At 37.7% G+C, this 24,303-nt stretch overlaps 2 protein-coding genes across 2 annotated transcripts; both read left to right on the top strand.

Annotated features, from left to right (window-relative positions):
• Positions 1-96: 96 nt before the first annotated feature.
• LOC104450193 ((-)-germacrene D synthase) lies at positions 97-23,200 on the top strand. The gene is made up of 8 exons (XM_039315093.1): positions 97-330; positions 828-987; positions 21,109-21,237; positions 21,393-21,768; positions 22,030-22,248; positions 22,339-22,477; positions 22,563-22,811; positions 22,907-23,200. The coding sequence occupies exons 1-8, from the start codon at positions 193-195 to the stop codon at positions 23,198-23,200; spliced, it is 1,704 nt and encodes a 567-aa protein (XP_039171027.1). The 5' UTR covers positions 97-192.
• Positions 2,359-3,249, top strand: LOC120294692 ((-)-germacrene D synthase-like). The gene is made up of 3 exons (XM_039315095.1): positions 2,359-2,362; positions 2,448-2,696; positions 2,792-3,249. Exons 2-3 carry the CDS (start codon positions 2,448-2,450, stop codon positions 3,083-3,085), a joined length of 543 nt encoding a protein of 180 aa, XP_039171029.1. The 5' UTR covers positions 2,359-2,362; the 3' UTR covers positions 3,086-3,249.
• Positions 23,201-24,303: the final 1,103 nt, after the last annotated feature.

Here is a 24,303-nt window from a genome sequence, read left to right as displayed (position 1 = left end):
GCCTGATAATCTCACCCTTCTATGCTTCATCGAAATGTGATTGGTTGGTCTCAAAAAAAGTACAAATACTGTGGTCACGAACATGATGTCTATAAATTATACCCTTCAAGTATTGATGTTTTGCAACGCAGACAAAACCTCTCCTCTCTCTTCCGTTTGTGCATTGGGCACACGTAAGAAAAAAGAGAGAATATGTCGCAGGTCTCAGCAACTCCATGCGCTCCTTCGAATAAAGGAACAGGCCATGTGATCGAACGCCGGTCGGCGGGTTATCACCCCAGCGTATGGGGGGATTATTTCCTTAAATATGATTCTCCCTCCAACTCAGTGGTTAGAAATCCTTCTGTTATCTTCTTCTTTTGTTTTCTCACAATTGCATATCGTAGACTTACTTCGATTTCCTTCAGTTCCACCACATCTCTTGTATGATAACAATCGGCCTCATATAAATACATGTTCCCTTCTCCACGCAAAAAAACGAAGTTGAAAATCATAAATAGATACAAGAAGGTTGAAAAACAACGATAATACTTGTAACTTCACCGGCCTCAGTATGTCCTCTGCGACAAGAAACATCTCATCATGGCATTCAACACCCCCTTCTTCTCTCTCGTATTGTCGTTGTTCTCACGGGTGACATTTAACCCCCTCCTCTCATATGGTCGTTGTTCTCATGGGTTAAATTTCGCATGTCATGTGAATGAGCGTATAACATCGAAATACCTATATAGGGTACACAGACTGGGCCATCAAGATTAAATTTATTTTGTGAACTATACGTATTTTATGCTTGCTTTTATTTGAAATACCGTGCAATATATTTGCAGAAGTTCAAATTCCTCGGAAGAGTGGAGGGACAAATTGAGGAACTAAAAGGAGAGGTGAAGAAGATGCTGACTGATATCATGGATAAGCCCTTACAAAAGCTTCACTTGATCGATCAAATCCAACGCTTGGGAATTGAGTACCATTTTGAACGTGAAATAGATGAGCAATTAGAACAAATCCACAAAAGTTACTCTCGACTTGATCATGAAGATTTTAAGGTGGATGACCTTCACATAGTCGCTCTTATCTTTCGATTGCTGCGACAACATGGTTACAATATTTCATCGGGTATGTCTTATATGTAATGCACCAATCCAATAAGATACCTATTATTGCTCAATCGAATTTCACACGTGCAAGAAAATATAGAACATTAACCAAGCGTGTATCCCTTCACTAATTTCTAATCACTTGCATCGTTTTTCCATGTTGGTTGATTCACAGAGGTCTTTGACAAATTCAAAGATAGCGGAGGGAACTTCCGAGAGTCGCTCATAAGCGATCTGCTCGGATTGCTGAGCCTATATGAAGCTTGCCATTTAAGGTGTCATGGCGATTCAATCTTGGATGAAGCACTTCTTTTGCTACAACTCACCTTGAATCGATCAATGAAAGCAAAGTGAGCACTAATCTTGCGAAACAAGTGAGTCATGCTCTAAAGCAGCCACTTCGCAAGGGATTGCCGAGGCTCGAGGCGAGGCACTATATTCCACTCTACCAAGAAGAGCCTTCACATGATGAAGTTTTGCTCACCTTGGCTAAACTAGATTTCAACTTGCTACAAGAGCAACACCAGAAGGAACTTGCCAAGATTACTAGGTTCATTAACTTCATTTGATTGTATATAAAAAATTAGCTTCTACACTATGTTTTTAAAATGCCCCAACTATTGATTATGTTTTAGCAATGCCCGAATTATGGACTTTTCTTGTTGTCTTTTCCAAAGGTTAACTCATCTCGTTTCAATTTACCTTTCTGAATGGTGCTTTTCAAAGTCCTTTACAAGTGAAAAATGGAGTATAACTATGCAAATATGTTGGGCTAAAGTACTTTAAGTTATGCTAAGGTTCATTTAATCATAGGTGGTGGAAGAATATAGATGTCCCGAGAAAGTTCCTATTTGCTAGAGACAGGCTTGTGGAGTTGTTCTTCTGGACCACAGGAGTATATTTTGAGCCAGAATTCGCCATGGCCAGAGACATACTAACCAAAGTGATATCCCTCACTTCCATTATCGATGATGTCTATGATGTCTATGGCACACTGCTTGGAAGAACTTGCACTCTTCAACGAAGCAGTCCAGAAGTACAATATCCGCATTCTCTTTCTCAAACTTTTGAATTTGATCAACTTTGTATAGAGTTAAGTGTGTCACTTTCTAGAACTTGAATTCAGGTGGGATGTTGATGCCATGGATGGATTACCAGAGTATATGCAAGCTCTTTTCAAGGAGTTTCTCCAGCTTTATGAATATATTGGGAATGAATTGGCCACAAAAGGAAGATCATACTACCTTGTCTATGCAAAAGAAGTCGTAAGCATCAGGGCTAAACTTTACTTGCATTGAAGGCAATCTTTAGTTAGAAATCTGAAATTCTTGTGTATGTTTAATTTCTCAGATGAAGAAGCTAGTGAGTGCATACTTTCAAGAAGCCAAATGGTTCCATACCAACTACATACCAACACTAGAAGAGTACATGTCGCTTCAACTAATAACAAGTGGCTATGAAATGTTAGCGACTACGTCACTTATGGGAATGGGCAATGTGGTCACAGAACATGCTCTTAAATGGTCGATCGGTGATTGCAAGATTGGGAAGGCTGCACAAACCATCGGTAGGCTCATGGATGACATTGTCTCTCACGAGGTATAATAAAGACATAATTATCCTCCATCATATCAAATAGAAATTAGATCCCACCACCACTTAATCTAATTACACCAATGTCGTTTGACATACAGTTTGAGCAAAAGAGGGGCCACGTAGTATCTGCAGTGGAGTTGCTCATAAAATATCGTGGTGTCTCGGAGCAGGAAGCTGTGGAGGAACTCCAGAAACGAGTCATTGATGCATGGAAGGACACCAATGAAGAGTTTCTCCGTCCAACTGCGGTCCCAATGCCGATTCTCACGCGAGTGCTCAATTTATCGCGGGTGGTTGATGTGTTATATAGCGATGGGGATAATTACACCCATTCTGAAACCAAGCTCAAAGATTATGTGACATCGCTCTTCGTCAATCCCTTGCCGATGTGAGGTTTGGACCAAACGTTGTCACACTAATTTGGTCATTGTAAAGCAATAGCGTATTAATTATGCCTTTGAAACCTTATTTTTCCTGGATGTATGAGGTAAAATATCATTATCGGTATGTACTTTCAGATTGATGTGCGTAATAAGACCCGTAATTAAAGGGTGCATATGGGTATTGTGTTGCTAAGTTTGCAAGTCTAGCGTATCACGTAATTGTAATATATTAATAATTATAACTGTTTTGTCCAAAATGTTCTAAACCTATTGTATGACGGCTAATTCATTCTAAACATTTCAATTGTGTCGATTTACTACTAAACCTTTTGATGATTATCAATTTAGTCCTAAACGTTCAATCACGGCAATTTAATCCAAATTTTTTTTAACAATTTATCAATTTAGTCATTCGCGGTAATTTTGGCCATAGATCATCGAAAGGTTTAGGACTAAATTGGCAAATCGTCTAAAATTTTAGAACTAAATTGGCATAATTGAAAAGTTTAGAATTAAATTAGCCAATTGTCAAAAAGTTCAAGATTAAATTGACACATTTAAAAATTTTAGGTCAAAATTGACCGCCGTAAAATAGGTTTAGGGCTTTCTGAACAATTTTCCCCCTAACACTTTCACATCAAGATTCATTTATTTGCTTCAAAGAATACACAAATAATTGAACATATTTCGTGGTTAAACTTGATTCTTCATTTCTTTGCCGTATGTATCCTCATTTGGCAATAATAAAAAGATAAAAAGCAAAATGAAGAATAAAAATGGATGAAATGAAAATAAAAAAATAAATAATATATATAATTTGAAAGCGAAGTCATGTGGGCCGGTATGTCCAGCCCACTAAGCAAAATTTTTGGCCCTTTACACCCCTCCCTCTATTAGCCCAGCCTATTTTTTAATTCTTTGGGCCCATCTTTTGTTTCTTTCTCTTAGCCCATTACGGAGCCCATCTGAAACAATTAAGAAAAAGGAGATGAGGCCCAGCCCTTTTTGGTGGCCCTTCTTATTCACACGAGGGAGGTATCTGCGACGCAAAACAAAGGGACAGACCGACGTGCGGGCGACCGAGTGAGCGTGCGTCTGCGAGTGAGGGATAAGCAACGAGCAAGCGACCGAAGCAGACCCAATGGAAACCTTCTAGAACCGTGAGCTGGCGATGGATAACAGAAAGATTCCGAGGCGTTCTGGAACCGTGAGCCTCCTCGCCAGAGCTCATCGCCGGCCTTCAAGGCTTCCGATCAAGGGCCAAGCCATGGACTGTTCTCCGCTCATTCGCTGTTGAATATCAGGCAATCCAAATCCAACTCTTGATAGTTGTTCAAAGAGGTAGGATCACAAAGGTAGTTGAACGCTTCAGGTCTATAAGGGAAAAATTCAATGAGATCACGGTTGAATTCCAAAAGAGTTTGAAGATAGAATGTAAAGGAAGAAAATCGAATAGGTGTATCCGAAGGTGAATGACTTAGTAATCCATATACTAAAGGGAGATGAGAATGTCTAGAGTTCGCTAAAGAGTAATGTGAAATATCATGAGAATATTCCCTGAATAAAAAAGGAAAATAAAGAGCCAGCCATACTTGCAAAAGCCAAAATCGACCAGACAACGTACTATCTTAGGATTTCGTTGAAAGAGATGCATGAGTAAACCCCTATATAACGAAGCCAAAACAAGTGGACCTAGAGCAGACCATTTACATCCGAGGCAATGTTTAGATGGTCCCTTGAAACTTTAAGAGCTAAAGAATACATATTTCGATAGTCAATAGAGCAAAAAGACAATATGTTTAGTGGAGTCAATGGGACCAAAAGTGCAGCAGAATCAATCAAGGTATTTCCCATGAGCAAGGACACTTAGAAATATAAGGTACTTCCAACGGTTCCAAATTTTCTACAGGAATGCCATTCAGCACAAAGCCAGCTACGGTAAAGATATCTAAAAAGAGTGACAGTTTTGGGTCCCCAAGAGAAAAATAAGCAATTGGTTGATTGGGATAAAAACATATTGCAAAACCCAATAGTCCCCTGTTCAGATCATGGGACAACATACTAACCTCAAGTGTTGTCTCTATCCTTGCTTTTTTCCAAGCAAGCTTAACTCACAGATTATCCTTCATCCGTAAGTACGATGAGTGGAATTCCACTTCAAACAACGGAAAACCACGAAATCGGAAGGGCGCCGAAGTCCAGATGTCCATCGAGAAGAGTGCTGAATAGGAAGTATCTCTTCGCGTTTCATTGGTAAACAAGGCTTGAGAGATGGCGGGATGTGTTGATGGTCTAAAAGGCAAGGCCCAAGGAGTAGGCGTTCGTGATGTTCTTCCATAACACTCCAGAGTCAAAAACGACAATTATCAGCGTCCTCACTTTGTTCTAGATCATCAAAATTAGCAATGTAACTATCTGGGTGAAATTTGGAGGTATTGGATGCAATGGAAGGAAGATGCGGAAGTAGACGTAGAATAACGAGATGCAAAAGGTTTTAGGGTTTAAGGAAGAAGACAAAAGTAGTATTAAAAGGGAGTCTCTAATGTGTATAATAGGGTTGAAGACGATGGTTCGAAATCGCAGTAAACAATTATCTACAAAAATTCAAAACGACGCATCAAAATAATACAGGAAGTAATGATCTGTATTGGCCAAGCACAGGAAAAGAAGTGTTTAAAGAAAGAAATGCATGATTGTCACCGCAGGAAATCGCACATAAGACAAGGTATTTTCTTTAAGTAAATAAATTTCAAATTTACTTCTTTTAAAATGGGACATATGTTAACATTCAATATTGACCGTACTATCACCTGTTGATCACGAGGGCGAAAAACATGATGGAAGTCAAATGAAATTACACATGTGCGTCAATAGGATTGTAATATATGGTTAACTATCGATGAGCCAGATGATGAGGATTCAGGGATCGAGAGCAAAGCGAGAAGCCTCCACGTGGTCAATTGTTAAAATAAAACGATAGATATTAAGTGGCTACCCGAATGATGCCAGCAGTAAGTTTTGGACAAAAACATTCGAAATATACAAAGAAGCATCAAAGAAGTTAGGTGTGAAGTCATTGTTGATCAATTAGGACACGAGCAAGACAATTGTAAAAGGAATGAGCGGACTGATTGCGAACAAGAAGGAACATACTTAAGCTTGGAAGCCATTATCATAAATGAATAACTGAGCGGCGGTTACCAAGCTCCTGTAAAAATACCACCAATCATCCAATAAGAACCCCCTGAACAACACATCAAATGTTATTTCCTTATTGTATTTTAGTTTTCCCTAGCTGTTGTGTTTAGATTTCCGTCGTCAATTAAATTTCAGCGAGTGTCTATATCTTAGCACGACATTGTTGATTAAATTTCGACATTGTATTCCTCGTCCAGCGTCGTTGATTATATTTCCACATTGTGTCATCTATCCAAGTGCATTGTCGCCGATTAAGTTCCGACATTGTATCAAATTACCTTAAAGCTGTACTATTGATTAGATTCCTCATATAGTTCAAATTGGGTCTCAGCGTTAGTAAGTCAATTATCAAGATTGTATAGTGCTGTTTAAAAATGGAAATTCAATCTTTAAATTGCATTTGATATCTCTGTTCGGAATTAGCTCATAACCTCCGTCCTTTTTAAACAAAAGCCGAGAATAACACTCGGTGAAATTTTTTTCGTCGCGAAATCAAAACCGGCTAAACAGCACTACTGCTGAAGATGCCTAGGGTTGCTAGATGGAGACTGCAGAGGTAGCCGGAGGAGTCGCTGGGACAAGTCTGGCCGCGCAAGAACAGCAGCACGTGGCACAGCGTGGACTAGCGATCAACGGTTGCGAACGCGGTGTCGGTTGGAGCACCGCGAGAGGGCCGCGGTTGCGGATGGCGTCTGTGGGTCGTTGCCGCAAACCTCACAAAACCTGTACGGCACAACTCAAGATTTTCTCCATTAGCTTTCTTTTCTTTTCTGTTTTCCTTTCTCATGAAAACGTGCGAGCGCCCTTTTTGGTCCTTTCTTTCTTTTACTTCTTTTGTGAACTGCCCCAGAAAGCTTTTCTCCATTTGCTTTCTCATGAAAACGTGCAGACCCCTTTTCTTTTCCTTCCTTTCTTTTGCTTCTTTTGTGTAAACGTGGATGGAGACCAAAGAGGGAGAGAGGAACAGACCCCTTGCGTCAGTCCATGGAGAAAAGAGCTTAGCTTCTGTCTTTTTACTTCGACTCCGCTCTTTTTCTCTGCCCTACTCGGAACTGTAGCCGAACCCTCCTTTTCCTTTTGGGTGTATAACGGGCAGGCAAGAGAGAGACCCCTCGTTTGTCTTTTGCGGTCATGGCATGTGATTCATGAACCATCAGCCCTACATTCAATTAATGGGATGTACATACTAAATGTAATATAAAATGCAAATCATGTGAATGATATTTTTATCTAAGGATTAGATCAACCTCTAATTTTTTTATGCAATAAAGAATAAAATATGATAGTCAAAATTTAAGTGTCAATACTTCTACAAAACACAAAAACAATCAACATCACAGAAATTGTAAAGGCCAGTCACAATCAAAGGTGGAGAAGAGTTTCTTGATGACATGCTGCTTTCAATTAAATCCACATTAAATCCTAGTGTAGACCTTATTAAATCATAGGTTTACCACCCTATCGCTAGTTTGTTAGTGTTAGGATAACTAAGATATTGGTTATATATATATAAAAAAAAATACTTCTTTTATCTTCCCTCCGCAATCTTTATAACTGAAAAAATAAATCATTCCAAAAGATTTTAGAAAGATGTGAAATAAAATGCCGTATAACTTAACATGTTATCATTGGATTTCCTAAGGGTTTCAAGTGCTCCATATTAGATGATAGCCGAACTTTAATTATCACTTTACCAAAAAAAGTTCAAAGAAAAAAAGGAAAAAGGAAGAGTAAAAAGCAAAGTAAAATCACTGCCCAGTGCACCTAGCGTTTCGGAAGGACATTTTTAGAATGTAATTAAAGCCCCGTTTCTTCCCAAGCATCTCATTGCATTAAAATACTTCTATGAAATCACTTGCTAATAAATGTTAATTAATATTTTCAACAATATTCCCGCACCATGATATGGCTTAAAGGAACCGTAAAACGTAGTATTTCATCCAACCTTTTCGAAGTTTTCAATAATTTTAACATTGTTTGCTAGTCTCAATCAATTTTAATTAAACCCTCTTGTTTATAAATTTTAGGAATAACTGTATTTAAGTCCTAAAATTTATTATGAAAGTGTAATTGAATTCTAAAATTTTTAAAAAGTGCAATTAAATTTTAAAACCTGTTAAATTTTTCTAATCAACTCTTTTTGTTAACTTCACCAAATTTGGCTAATGAAAAATACTGACGTGACTTTTTTATTATTTTCACATGGTACTGACGTGGCTAAAACAAAGTCCTTTTTATCCAAATCTGATTTTTTACCCAAATTTTTTGAAAATATTAGATTAAAAATGAGTTAAATAAATAAATGAAGAGGAAGGAAGGAAACCAAGCAGGGGCTCGTAGAACCCCTATCACCACCGTCCCACCATCATCGGCCCTTGCAATGGCCGACAGCATGCATCGAGCCTCAACTTGTGGCCATGACCCTCGCTCACAGCAAGTGAGAGCCATTTGGCCCAAGGTCACCAAACCTAGCTAGCCCTTGCCTAGATCTAGTAGGCCCTTGGCCAAATCTGGCCAAGGCCCTGAGGCCCCCACTCACCATCACCCCACAATTGTCGGCTGTTTTCAATAATGGCAAAGCAGCAAGGTTGCTTCCTTCCTCTTAATTTTTTTAAATATATTTAGCTTATTTTTAATATAATTAAATAAAATTTCAGTTAAAAAAAAATCAAACACGTAATTTTAATCTTATCCTTCATATTTTAATCACGTCGGCGCTACGTGAAAGAGAAAGTAATTAACAAAAAAGTCACGTCAACATTTTCATTTGCCAAATTGGACAAAATTAACGAAACGATTAAATTACACTTTTTGAAAGTTCTAACTTAATTACACTTCCATAATAAGTTTTAGAACTTTTGGTACACTTATCTCTAATTCTTATTTTGCAAGATAACGATTCAAGAGACTCATTTTTATCGATGAGTGCATTAACGAAAATGATGTAAAAAAATTTGGATGGCCTATGGATTATCTAATTTCGACAGGTGCTCTACTCTCTCCACTTGAAATTCGGTTCACGTATATCTAGCCATTTGATTAATCTAGTAAAGGTGGCTCCCAAATATTTGTACTCTCTAACCCACGTGTCAACTTCAAAGCTGAGGGACTTGTTTAGTTGAATTGTCTCGAAACCAACCAGGCTTTCTCTAGTATTATTAATAAAGAAAAATTCCAAAAATTATCCCGTGATTTTTCTATGTATCCTGGATAAATATTTCAAAGACTAATTAATCGAGTATCTTATCTTTAAATCCCTAAAAGTATACTTTCACTTTAGTTCCGACCAATACGAAATATATGTGGACTATCTCGTTTATGTCTTTACTGACATGAGTAGCATTACAGCTCAATCATTACTACCACCTGCCAGTGATAGCAAGTCCATAATCACTTCTAATTTTGCAGCTTGTTGAGTAAACTAAGCTAAACTTGTAAAATTACATATTAATGATTCTTCTTGCGAAATTAGATATGCCAGACACTTTAACCATATTACAGCTTGTGTGAGCTTGTGAGTCATGTTTGTAACAATATCTATAAGTTGCATAAATACCAATAGTTTTAAATAGACGAAATAGACTAAATGGGAAAAACTGCACAAAAAGAAGATTGAGAAAGAATAAAAATGAAAAGAGGGGATATAGAGTTGTTTGAGAGAAAAAGTAAACAGGTGGAGGCAGAGTTCGTGGAAGGATGACTCAGTCCGTCCATGGAACTCTCCTTTCATATAAGGAGAAAAGACACAAATAGTTCTTAGATTTTGATTGAATGTGCAATATCATTCCTAAATTTTTAATTTGTTCAATATGATTTATGAATAATTAATATATGTCCAGTGTAGTCCTTTCATTTGTTCAAATATACTCTCCATTGGATATTATTAAATGATGAGTCAATATGTTCATATTATTATGTATCTACTTAGAAAAAGAAAAAAGAACATGTTAGGGCGTTCGCATGTTCATCATTATTTATTGACAATGATTATTATAACATCACCGAGATTGATATCTTACTTACATGATCCACATATAAACTTTTCTTTTCTTTTTTTGGTTCCACAATTCAAACTTGACAGATAGGAAAATCATATCAACAAATTTCATCAACTTGAATTAACGAAAAGATGAAATTAAATATTTTCATATAATCTAGGGATTGGATTAAATATTTACTAATATTTCATGGATAATTTTTTTTCTTGATCAGATTTATGGATCACTTTGAATAAATTAAAAGTCTTAGGACGACATTCCATATTAAACTAAAGTTCATAAATTATTTATCTCATTTTCCCTTCAAATAAAGGTATCAACAGATCTCTCTAAGTAATGTCAGTCTAGTCTATTAGTCTATTTTAGGAACCCTATGGTAGGACTTTTTAACCAATGTTTATTCAATGCCAGTTGTTGTTACCAAAAGAAAAATGTGATTTTGCTAGTATGAGTACCTAGAGGGGGGTGAATAGGTATATAAAAGATTTTTCTTCAACAATCGCACAATACTAGACAGTTGATGGATTTTAGACAAACGATAATCAAAGTAAGACTGAGAGAAGAGAAAATTGAACACGCGGTTTATAGTGGTTCGGCTTATATCAAGCCTACGTCCACTCTTCTTCACTGACAGCCTATTGGAGCACAGCTTTGCCTTGATTCCACAGTGTAGATGGTCTACCACACCTCCTCAAGATTTCTCACAAATATAGACTCTCTTTTATATACAAGTATTCACTCAAAGGAATTGTCTAAACAAAAAGGAGTTTCAGACTTTGGAATTCTTCTATCGCGCACACCTTGAACAGCTAAGACCGTCTTCCTTATATACTCCTTTATGCCATCATACCCGTTGGCACTTACCAAAGGAATTCCTCCAATCTACCCGTTGGACGGAATCAATTAGGAAGATTGTTCAAGCTATTAAAGGAACGTGTTGATAGCCCATCAATCCTGTTCGCCCATACAATCAGGATCTCGGTTTCCATAAGTAGAACCTTCCAATAATATTTAGACAATCACTGGATCTTTAATTATCGAGTCAATCTTCGATCAATCAAAGGACTTCGTTATGTCTTCTCCAGCCACGAGATCTTCTCCGGTTGATAAGGTTAAATCCTTAACGAAACATCCAGTTCCGGGATAACCTTTCTTCAACGGATTAGAGACTGTCAATGAGGATAGACTTTGAGTCTTGAGTCTGGGGCTGTCCGGAGGTCTTCGACTTTAAATAACGAGTCTACAAGCCTTCGGACTAGATCGATAGAAACGTTTTGTCAACTTCAAAACACTTCAAGAAGATTTCTCCAACAATCTCCCCTTTTTTTTATGGTGACAAAACTTTCCTGCAGATTTGGATAACTTTGACCTGCAAAACATTTCTCAAACACATATGCATATCTTATAGAGATAAATGGCTAAAAGAATAACACTAGAATCTGCAACCACAGAAAATAGGTTAGTCTAGAATATGATAAAGCCATCCATAAGATATCAATACTAGTTAATAGAAGCAGTCAAGTCCAAGTCTAGTTCAGTTCTCATCCAGACACAAAACAAAGTCAAACAGAGTTTAAACAACAAAACAATCCAACAAACAGTTAAAAGTTTAATGATTGAAAGTTTTTGTTCAAATCTTGCATCTCTCCCCCTTTTGTCATCATTAAAAAGGATGAGATGAAGTCAAGATTGCTTGGGAACGCGGACAAGCTGGAAATCTTCCATAGACTGAACGATGCCTTCCAGCCTTTTAAAGTCTTCCTTTAGTTGTGCAATCTCCTCACTCTTGGCATTGGCCTAATTCTGAACAGAGAGGGCTTGCATCTTATCATTCAATGAACAAGAAGAAGCTTGACCTTCATTCTTCAAGCTTTGAACCTCGCATCCCAAGGCATAAATTTGACCTCGCATCTCCAAGAGAATATCCATGATTCTGCGAAAATCTACTCCATTATCAGTCTGAGTACTTGCTTCGACTCGATCTGATGGAGTAAATGCAGACGATGGTAGATCAACATAATCTCACAGGTTTGGCGATGAAACTTCATGACCTTCCTCTGGAAATTGAGATGCATAAACATCCTCTAGGTCTACAGGTGAGCAACTGACTCCTTCACTTGCATCAGGATATGAAGACTTCACTCCTTTCTCCTGATCTCCCCCTATTTTCATGCCTACAGGTGGAGAAGAGTGTTCCTCAAGTTCTCCTTCTTCTCTTCTTTCTTCTTCATGTCTTTCCTCCTCTGCTTCTTTTTCAGCTTCTCTTTCTTCTTCTTCCTTCTCCTCTGCTTCTTTCGTCATTTGTTCCGATTCTTTTTGTGGAACAGGACGACTTAAATTCTTCAAAGCCAATGCAGAGATGGTGATGTCTTCCTCATCATCTTCATCCTCAACGAGGAGAGCTCTTCTTCTCTTGGATGAAACAACCATGGGCTCCTTCCCTTTTCTTTTAGCTGCAAAAGAGATTTGATGAGATTTGGCAGGAGTCTTCTCCTTGAATTTCTCCAACTCCTTGCTCAGTTCCTTCAGACGCATTTTGGTCACCATTTTCAGTCCTACCACCATATGATCACATGGTCGAACACAAAAGATTTGTGGAGGCTGAATATTCAGATATCTGAATAACTTCGTAACAAGGCTTGGGTAAAGGAGTTGACCTCTGTCCTTCATCATTGCTCTATACATGTGAAACATAACAGTGTGAGGGAGAGAAAACCTTTTTCCAAAGAGAATGGCATACATCAGCTTGGCCTCTGAACTTGAAACATCAGTCTTGGAAGTTGATTTCGGTCGGAGGCAATTAATCACAATCTTGTGAAGCAAGATGTTGAATGCACCCATCCTTAAGTAGGTGATCTTTTCATCTGTTCTCCCGTCCTTCACCGGTTCAAGTGTGGCCCGAGCAATGGAAACTTTGATTGGTTGATATCTTCCTATTTCAACTTCTAACACATCTGTCAGCATATTCATATCTACAACATAGTCTTGGTCTTTAACGCTGAAAGAGAATCTATTCGCATCCAAAAAGCTAAGATTTGAATAGAAATATGCAGTTAATTCAGCATAGGCCTCTGTAGTGTCAGAGCAGAACTTTTCAAGTTGAAGATAACTGAACTTTTCCCTTAAGTTCACGTTCACAGCATCCAGAAAGTCAAAATCCACACTCCTAGGGTTTATTACCCCACGCTTCAGCAATTTCGAGTACAGATCCTTTTGCTCCTTCGATCTAAACAAGTCTCCCATTTTTCCTTGATTTTCAACCACAACACCTATTTTTGATTGAAATTGACTGTACAATTTGTCATCATCATTCCCATCTACAGGATTCGACCCCTAGTCACGAGGATCACTTGGGGTATTTGCAAGGGTTTCCTCAGCCACCCCTTTACGAGCAATTCCCAAACTTTCCATTTTTCGCAGAAAGATATATTCGTTCCCATGTCCTTTGTCTTTAAGAAAATCATTAATATAGTTCAAAGGAGTACGAATTCCTTTTAAAGCACGATATAGCTGGTAAATATAAGCGGGCTTTTGAACTCTTACAGGGTATGCATCTTCGATGATTTCTTCCTGTTGTTGATGATCAACGCCTTGAGGACTAGATGGAGGAGAATGACGCCGCCGAGAATGTTGTGGGCTCGCTTGCTGTTCCGGGAGTCACTTCTTCAAGTAAGATCGAAGTGTGTAGGCCCCTCACTCATTCGTCGTGGTCCCCCGCTTGCGATTCTCGAAGACTTTCTTGAAGATGACATCTTTCTCGTTTTGGAAGATTCCTTGCTTGACTTTCCTAGGAAAGATGACAACTTTTGAAGATTAAACAAAGAAGACAAACGGGAATGGAGGATCGATGCTTTCTAGGGTTTTTGAGAGTAAAGTGAAGAGGAATCGACAATGCACGATCGGTTAAAAAGAGGGATAAACGAACCGTCACAAAAGAAATAAAAAATGCCTTTTCAAAATAACTGTCTTTTTCCGCAAAAATAGCCATTTCAAAAATAACTTCCTTTTTGAAAATGAAACGATGCAATATTTATGTCAATTAAATATAGCAACAATTTAAACACAGTCTGACTATCGTACATTTTCAAGATGAGATTAAGGAGAGAAAGACTTACGTTTAATGGGTCGTACCAAGACTATCTTTCGATAAAGTCTTGTAAGTCTCCGAGTCCGAAAGTCTTTAGACTTTGATATCCTCATACCTCAAAATGTTGAGTCCGGAACGTATAGATTCAAATTGATTTTTCTCCAAAGGCTTTGTGAATATATCCGCCGTTGATTCTTTGAGTCAACATATTGAATTGAAACATCTCCATTTTGAACATGGTCTCTAATAAAGTGATGTCGAATCTCTATATGCTTTGCTCTTGAATGGAGAATTGGATTTTGGTGAGGTTGATAGCGCTGGTGTTGTCGCAATTAATCTCCGTGCATGAGTCTTCAATTTCAAAGTCTCTTAGTTGTTGTTTTATCCATAGAATTTGCGAACAGCAGACTTCCAAGGGCTACATACTATGCTTCGTTGTTGAAAGAGACACGTGCTTTGTTTCCTTGAAAACCAAGACACCGTCCCGCTTCCAAGCAACTGGCAAGTTCCCGAAGTGCTCTTTCTATCAACTCTGCAACCGGCCAGATCTGCGTCTGAATATCCCAGAAGATTAAAGTCTCCATTCTTAGGATACCAAAGACCGATGCTTGATGATGAAGCAATGTATTTAATGATGCGTTTCGCAGCACCGAGATGGGATTCTCTAGGATCCGATTGAAACCTAGCACGGATGCAAACACTCAACAAAATGTCGTCTAGAAGCGGTAAGATAAAGAAGTGAACCAATTATGCTCCTCTGCATGCCTTTTGATCAACTTTCTTCTCTTCTTCATCTTTGTCTATCTTTAAAGAACTTGACATTGGTATGTCGGTCTTTTGCACTTTTCCAATCCAAACCTTTTGACAAGATCATTAACATATTTTTCTTGATAAATAAAAGTTCGTTCCTTCAATTGTTTTACTTGAAGACCAAGAAAGAATGTTAACTCTCCCATCATACTCATTTCAAACTCATCCTGCATAGACTTAGAAAATTTCTTGCACAGATTTTCATTAGAGGATCCAAAAATAATGTCATCCACATATATTTGAACAAATAAGAAACTTTTGTTTTCCTTTTTTGATAAATAAAGTCGTATCTACTTTACCTTTGACAAAACCATTTTGTATTAAGAACTTACTTAATCTGTCGTACCAAGCCCGAGATGCTTGCTTTAAACCATACAAAGCCTTTTTTAGTCTGAAGACTGAGTCTGGCTTCTTTGGGTCTTCAAAACCTGGTGGTTGTTCCACATAAACTTCCTCATGGATAAATCCATTTAGGAAGGCGCTTTTGACGTCCATTTGGAATAACTGAAATTCTTATAACAAGCAAACGCAAGTAATAGTCGAATAGCTTCTAACCTTGCTACTTGGAGCGTAAGTCTCATCATAGTCTATTCCTTCTTCTTGCGTATATCCCTTGGCCACGAGTCTTGCTTTGTTTCGTACGACTTTTCCTTTCTCATTCATCTTGTTTCGAACACCCATTTAGCTCTAATAACAGTTTTACCTTTTGGTTTGGATGTCAATTCCCAGACATCATTAATGTTGAACTGTCTGAGCTCTTCTTGCATAGCTTCAATCCATCTTTCATCAGATAAAGCTTCTTCTATGCTCTTTGGTTCAATTTCAGAAACGAGAGCCACAAAGACTAGACTCTTCTCGCCTTTTGGATCTCGGTGCGAATTCCTTCATTAATTTCGCCGATTATAAGATCTTTGGGATGACTGGACTTATGCTTCCAGTTACTTGTTGATTTGTCTGGTTGATGATCTCTCTCTTTGTTTAGATCTTCACGAACAACCTGATGCTGGTTTTCCAGAGTCTGAGATGCTTCTTGAGTTGTAAGCTTTGGAAGGTCTGGAACAGGTTCAGACTCTTCATGATGAGTCGACTTGATTCATCTTGCGTTGAGTCTTGAAATCGACATTCATTGACTCCTCCACGGGATCGACTCTTCTTGTTATAGACTCGAAGGCTTTGCTTGATGTAGAATATCCAAGGAAGATACCTTCATCCGATCTTTCTTCAAACTTACCAACTCGATCTTTTGCATTCTTTAATATAAAACATTTGCAACCGAATACATGAAAGTATGAAACAATAGGCTTCTTATCTTTGAATAACTCATAAGGGGTTTTCTCTAGAATAGGTCTTAAGAAGACTCTATTGATGATATAGCAAGCTGTTGAAACACTTCAGCCCAAAATCGTGAAGAAATCTTACTTTCAATTAAAAGAGTTCTAGCCATTTCTTGAAGAGATCTGTTCTTTCTTTCCACAACTCCATTTTGCTGAGTATATGGAGAGGAGAACACATGCTTAAGGCCAGATTCATCACAAAATTTTGTAAAATCTTGATTTTCAAATTCACCTCCATGATCTGTTCTTATACTAGAGATAATACATCATTTTTCATTTTGAACATTTTTAGCAAATTTTTCAAAATAAGAGAAGGTTTCAGACTTACTTGCAAGGAAATATACCCAAGTAAAACGGGAGTAATCATCTACAATTACTAGGCAATATTTCTTACCTCCAATACTCTGTGTTCTGGTTGGTCCAAAGAGATTCATATGCAGCAACTGTAGTACATGATTAGTAGAGACATGATTTATTGGCTTAAATGAATTTCTTACCTGCTTTCCCAGAATGCATGGAGTGCATGGATCAGTCTTTTGATAAGGTAATTTAGGTAGACCTCGAACAAGCTGCTTTGATGAGATTTTGGCTAATTGCTTCATGTTGACATGACCAAGCTTTTTGTGCCATAAGCTTGCTTCGTCTTGAATTGAGATAAAACATTGCGATTCACATCCAGAAGATAGATGTTTCCATGTCTTCGACCCATGAAAGACTGAGTAGAGTCTTTACTGATTCCAGAACATATTCCTTCTTGAAAGAAGATCTTGAAACCAGTATCACACAATTGACTAATGCCGAGAAGATTGTAATTGAGTCCTTCCACTAAGGAAACATTACTTATTGTGAGATTTCCAATTTTCACAGTTCCAAATCCCACAATACTTCATTTGTTGTTTCCTCCAAATGAAACTTTTCCACCATTTACTTGAGCAAGCTTAATAAAACAATTTGAGTCTCCTGTCATGTGTCTTGAGCATCCGCTGTCAAGATACAACTTTACCTTTATCTTGACGGTGACCTGCATTTAAAATAAAGTCTCAAGCTTTCTTTGGTACCCAAACTTTCTTGGATCCTTTGGTGTTAGTAACATAAGTATTAGCCCATATTTTCTTAAAGGTTTCCAAACCTTAGGACACTCTTTTTCAAAGTGATCCGGACTGTTGCATTTTGAACATCTTAGAGCATTTCTACCTACAGATTTTACAAAAAATTTCTTGAAATGATTTTTATAAGTCTCTCTTGAGAGTCTTTTCTTAATTCTTTCTTTTACTTTAGGAAAATCAATCAGGGAATTGTTTCTCTTGTCATACCTAGACCGGACTTATTGAAGTAAGGTCTTTGAGTTGAAAGAATTTTTTCAAGTTTTTCAGACCCTATTGAAAATTTCTTTGAAATATTTGATAAGTCTGTTTTTAAAAGAGCATTTTCTTTTAAAATATTATCTTTATTTTCTTTAAGAGTGGAAACAGTCAAGTCTAGAATTATAACTCTTTCTACTAAAACATTTTCCTTTTGTTTTAGAGATGAGTTTTCCTTTTCAGTTCGGAAATTCTTTTGAGAGAAGTCTTAAGACTAAAACACAGTTCATCAATGTATTTAGAAACTTTGACAGGAATTTTAAAATTACTTGCCTCAAATTCACTGTCCGAGTCGATCCAGTCTAAGTCCGATTGTGCCATCGACATAGATTGTCATATTCATTGTCACTTTCTTCACACTCTGTATCACTCCCGGTTTCGGCTTTGAGAGCTTTTCGAAATTTTTCAGCTTTTCCTTTCTTCTTCTTCAGAAGAGGATAGTTGGGTCTGATGTGTCCCTTTTTCTTACATTCAAAGCAGACTACATCTTTGTTTGGTTCTCATCATCACCGTAGACTTGGTCTCGCTGTCTTTGAAAGCTTTGTTTCTTTGAGTTGAACCTTCTATTCAGTTTTCTGAATCTTCTTATCATGAGAGTAAGCTCCCCATCGTCCATATCATCTTCAGAATCTGTATCATCAGAATCATCATTTGATTTTAATGCAATGGATTTCTTACCTTTTGGATCTTCATCTTCATTGATCCGTTCCACTTCATAAGAGTGAAGAGTTCCAATCAGCTCGTCGACAGATAGTGGCATAATTCTTTGCGTCTCTCTTATCGAAGTCTTTATGTGATTCCAATCCTTGGAGAGTCCACGCAGTAGCTTGTTTACCTTCATGGGATCATAAATTGGTTGACCTTGATTTCCAAGACCATTCACAATATCTGTAAAACAACTAAACATGTCAGTTATAGATTCTCCTGGTTTCATTCTGAAGGCTTCGTATTGACCGAGAAGAATGTTGATTCTTGTTTCCTTCACTCGATCTGTTCCTTCATAGGTGATATGCAATCTGTCCCAAACTTCTTTTGCTGTAACACAAGAAGATATTCTATTATATTCAGTTGGTGACAAAGCACAATATAAGGAGTAAATTGCTTTTGCATCGAGTGCTTGTCTCTTGATTATCTCTTCCGAGTCATTCCGCTAGTCTCATCGGTTTCTTTCCCTTTTCGTAGACCGATGCAAAGTGGTAGGAGTAATTCTTTTTCTACAACGTCCCATTCCGAGGATCCTTTGATCGTAGGAAAGCTTTCATCTTGTTCTTCCGATGTTGTAATCCTTTCCATCAAAGTAGGGTGGTCTGGTATTGCTTTGCCCTTCCATCGCCACGGTGCTAGCATACTAGCCATGGATCTTTAACTCAAGTAAAACACTTCAAACAAAGTGAGTACACATGTGCTCGATACCAATTGATATTGCTAGTATGAGTACCTAGAGGGGGGTGAATAGGTATATAAAAGATTTTTCTTCAACAATCGCACAATACTAGACAGTTGATGGATTTTAGACAAACGATAATCAAAGTAAGAATGAGAGAAGAGAAAATTGAACACGCGGTTTATAGTGGTTCGGCTTATATCAAGCCTACGTCCACTCTTCTTCACTGACAGCCTATTGGCTGGATTCCACTATGAACAAAAGAGAAGTTACAGCACAGATTTGCCTTGATTCCACAAAGTGTAGATGTTCTACCACACCTCCTCAAGATTTCTCACAAATATAGACTCTCTTTTGTATACAAGTATTCGCTCAAAGGAATTGTCTAAACAAAAAGAGTTTCAGACTTTGGAATTCTTCTATCGCGCACACCTTGAACAACTAAGACCGTCTTCCTTATATACTCCTTTATGCCATCATACCCGTTGGCACTTACCAAAGGAATTCCTCCAATCTACCCGTTAGACGGAATCAATTAGGAAGATTGTTCAAGCTATTAAAGGAACGTGTTGATAGCCCATCAATCTGTTCGCCCATACAATCGGGATCTCGATTTCCATAAGTAGAACCTTCCAATAATATTTAGACAATCACCAGATCTTTAATTATCGAGTCAATCTTCGATCAATCAAAGGACTCCGTTATGTCTTCTCCAGCCACAAGATCTTCTCCAGTTGATAAGGTTAAATCCTTAACGAAACATCCAGTTCTGGATAACCTTTCTTCAACGGATTAGAGACTGTCAATGAGGATAGACTTTGAGTCTTGAGTCTGGCTGTCCGGGAGGTCTTCAGACTTTAAATAACAGAGTCTGCAAGCCTTCAGACTAGACTGATAGAAACGTTTTGTCAACTTCAAAACACTTCAAGAAGATTTCTCCAACAAAATGTCACTCTATAGTTGGTAGGAGCATGGAGCTACTTTAACTAGGCATAGGAATGCCGAACCTGCTTGATTTCAAAAGTATCTTTTCAAGAAGAGTTTGTTCATGAATGTTGACAAAAGTGATAGGTGAGAGGTGGCTCATTAGTTTGGCCGGATAATCTCACCCGTCTATGCTTCATTGAAATGTGATTGGTGAAAGAGCTAGTGTAAACACCTAGAAGGGGGTGAATAGGTATAAAAATAAATTTATCTAAAGATGCAGCAAAACTATTTTCTTTTTTAAAGCGAGTGTGTTAGACAATAGATTTCTAATAAAGATTCAGACTCAAATAAGATGTTTTAAAATATAGCAAAACTCAGAAAAATATCGAGTAAATAGATTAAAGGAGTTTAGAGAAGAGAAAATAAACACAATATTTATAGTGGTTCGGCTTAGATTAAGCATACATCCACTCTCCCACGCTGATAGCCTTCTGGCTGGATTTCACTATGAATTGAAAAAGAATTATAACAATATAACACTGACTACTCAATAAAGAGTTTCTTTTTCTCTCACTAAGTCACTCCTTAGAGTTTCTCTCTCTTTCGAATACACGTATGAGCAATATTGATGAAGAACAAGTAATTTGAGAAGTTTCAGATTTTGGAATTCTAGCTTTCATGCACACTTGCAAATGACCCGAAAAACCTCTTTAAATACTCATCCATGCTTTTATGACCGTTAGCACTATCCAAAGGAATTCTTCCAATCAACCCGTTGGATGGAATCAATAAAAGATATCTTGAGCCGTTTGAAGATTAAGATGAAACTCTGATGATCCCAGTTGCCCATACAATCAGAATCTTGGTTTTCATAAGTAGATTATTTCCAAAAAAACTTATCTTCCAAATTGATTTTACAGATCCGTGAAATAGATGAGCAATTAGAACAAATCCACAAAAGTTACTCTCGACTTGATCATGAAGATTTTAAGGTGGATGACCTTCACATAGTCGCTCTTATCTTTCAATTGCTGCGACAACATGGTTACAATATTTCATCGGGTATGTCTTATATGTAATGCACCAATCCAATAAGATACCTATTATTGCTCAATCGAATTTCACACGTGCAAGAAAATATAGAACATTAACCAAGCGTGTATCCCTTCCTAATTTCTAATCACTTGCATCGTTTTTCCATGTTGGTTGATTCACAGAGGTCTTTGACAAATTCAAAGATAGCGGAGGGAACTTCCGAGAGTCGCTCATAAGCGATCTGCTCGGATTGCTGAGCCTATATGAAGCTTGCCATTTAAGGTGTCATGGCGATTCAATCTTGGATGAAGCACTTCTTTTTGCTACAACTCACCTTGAATCAATCAATGAAAGCAAAGTGAGCACTAATCTTGCGAAACAAGTGAGTCATGCTCTAAAGCAGCCACTTCGCAAGGGATTGCCGAGGCTGGAGGCGAGGCACTATATTCCACTCTACCAAGAAGAGCCTTCACATGATGAAGTTTTACTCACCTTGGCTAAACTAGATTTCAACTTGCTACAAGAGCAACACCAGAAGGAACTTGCCAAGATTACTAGGTTCATTAACTTCATTTGATTGTATATAAAAAATTAGCTTCTACACTATGTTTTTAAAATGCCCCAACTATTGATTATGTTTTAGCAATGCCCGAATTATGGACTTTTCTTGTTGTCTTTTCCAAAGGTTAACTCATCTCGTTTCAATTTACCTTTCGAATGGTGCTTTTCAAAGTCCTTTACAAGTGAAAATGGAGTATAACTATGCAAATATGTTGGGCTAAAGTACTTTAAGTTATGCTAAGGTTCATTTAATCATAGGTGGTGGAAGAATATAGATGTTCCGAGAAAGTTCCTATTTGCTAGAGACAGGCTTGTGGAGTTGTTCTTCTGGACCACGGGAGTATATTTTGAGCCAGAATTCGCCGTGGCCAGAGACATACTAACCAAAGTGATATCCCTCACTTCCATTATCGATGATGTCTATGATGTCTATGGCACACTGGAAGAACTTGCACTCTTCAACGAAGCAGTCCAGAAGTACAATATTCGCATTCTCTTTCTCAAACTTTTGAATTTGATCAACTTTGTATAGAGTTAAGTGTGTCACTTTCTAGAACTTGAATTCAGGTGGGATGTTGATGCCATGGATGGATTACCAGAGTATATGCAAGCTCTTTTCAAGGAGTTTCTCCAGCTTTATGAATATATTGGGAATGAATTGGCCACAAAAGGAAGATCATACTACCTTGTCTATGCAAAAGAAGTCGTAAGCATCATGGCTAAACTTTACTTGCATTGAAGGCAATCTTTAGTTAGAAATCTGAAATTCTTGTGTATGTTTAATTTCTCAGATGAAGAATCTAGTGAGTGCATACTTTCAAGAAGCCAAATGGTTCCATACCAACTACATACCAACACTAGAAGAGTACATGTCGCTTCAACTAATAACAAGTGGCTATGAAATGTTAGCGACTACGTCACTTATGGGAATGGGCAATGTGGTCACAGAACATGCTCTTAAATGGTCGATCAGTGATTGCAAGATTGGGAAGGCTGCACAAACCATCGGTAGGCTCATGGATGACATTGTCTCTCACGAGGTATAATAAAGACATAATTATCCTCCATCATATCAAATAGAAATTAGATCCCACCACCACTTAATCTAATTACACCAATGTCGTTTGACATACAGTTTGAGCAAAAGAGGGGCCATGTAGTATATGCAGTGGAGTTGCTCATAAAATATCGTGGTGTCTCGGAGCAGGAAGCTGTGGAGGAACTCCAGAAACGAGTCATTGATGCATGGAAGGACACCAATGAAGAGTTTCTCCGTCCAACTGCGATCCCAATGCCGATTCTCACGCGAGTGCTCAATTTATCGCGGGTGGTTGATGTGTTATATAGCGATGGGGATAATTACACCCATTCTGGAACCAAGCTTAAAGATTATGTGACATCACTCTTCGTCAATCCCTTGCCGATGTGAGGTTTGGACCAAAGGTTGTCACACTAATTTGGTCATTGTAAAGCAATAACGTATTAATTATGCCTTTGAAACCTTATTTTTCCTGGATGTATGAGGTAAAATATCATTATCGGTATGTACTTTCAGATTGATGTGCGTAATAAGACCCGTAATTAAAGGGTGCATATGGGTATTGTGTTGCTAAGTTTGCAAGTCTAGCGTATCACGTAATTGTAATATATTAATAATTATAACCGTTTTGTCCAAAATGTTCTAAACCTATTGTATGGCGGCTAATTCATTCTAAACATTTCAATTGTGTCAATTTACTACTAAACCTTTTGATGATTATCAATTTAGTCCTAAACGTTCAATCACGGCAATTTAATCCAAATTTTTTTTAACAATTTATCAATTTAGTCATTTGCGGTAATTTTGGCCATAGATCATCGAAAGGTTTAGGACTAAATTTGCAAATCGTCTAAAATTTTAGAACTAAATTGGCATAATTGAAAAGTTTAGAATTAAATTAGCCAATTGTCAAAAAGTTCGAGATTAAATTGACACAGTTAAAAAATTTAGGTCAAAATTGACTGTCGTAAAATAGGTTTAGGGCTTTCTAAACAATTTTCCCCCTAACACTTTCACATCAAGATTCATTTATTTGCTTCAAAGAATACACAAATAATTGAACATATTTCGTGGTTAAACTTGATTCTTCATTTCTTTGCCGTATGTATCCTCATTTGGCAATAATAAAAAGATAAAAAGCAAAATGAAGAATAAAAATGGATGAAATGAAAATATAAAAAAATAAATAATATATATAATTTGAAAGCGAAGTCATGTGGGCCGGTATGTCCAGCCCACTAAGCAAAATTTTTGGCCCTTTACACCCCTCCCTCTATTAGCCCAGCCTATTTTTTAATTCTTTGGGCCCATCTTTTGTTTCTTTCTCTTAGCCCATTACGGAGCCCATCTGAAACAATTAAGAAAAAGGAGAAGAGGCCCAGCCCTTTTTGGTAGCCCTTCTTATTCACACGAGGGAGGTGTCTGCGACGCAAAACAAAGGGACAGACCGACGTGCGGGTGACCGAGTGAGCGTGCGTCTGCGAGTGAGGGAT

Source organism: Eucalyptus grandis, chromosome 6, assembly GCF_016545825.1.
Source record: "Eucalyptus grandis isolate ANBG69807.140 chromosome 6, ASM1654582v1, whole genome shotgun sequence".
NCBI classification, from domain to species: Eukaryota; Viridiplantae; Streptophyta; class Magnoliopsida; order Myrtales; family Myrtaceae; genus Eucalyptus; species Eucalyptus grandis.
Note: the sequence above shows the minus strand (reverse complement) of the source record. Positions and strands in the feature narration are given on the sequence as shown.

Excerpts from the sequence above, each read along its gene's own strand:
- LOC104450193 (XM_039315093.1), top strand. The coding sequence starts at position 193 with ATGTCGCAGGTCTCAGCAACTCCATGCGCTCCTTCGAATAAAGGAACA. Across the intron at positions 21,238-21,392 it reads TGGTTACAATATTTCATCGG|AGGTCTTTGACAAATTCAAA; the intron begins GTATGTCTTATA and ends GTTGATTCACAG. Across the intron at positions 22,249-22,338 it reads TTCAACGAAGCAGTCCAGAA|GTGGGATGTTGATGCCATGG; the intron begins GTACAATATTCG and ends ACTTGAATTCAG.
- LOC120294692 (XM_039315095.1), top strand. The coding sequence starts at position 2,448 with ATGAAGAAGCTAGTGAGTGCATACTTTCAAGAAGCCAAATGGTTCCAT. Across the intron at positions 2,697-2,791 it reads ATGACATTGTCTCTCACGAG|TTTGAGCAAAAGAGGGGCCA; the intron begins GTATAATAAAGA and ends TTTGACATACAG.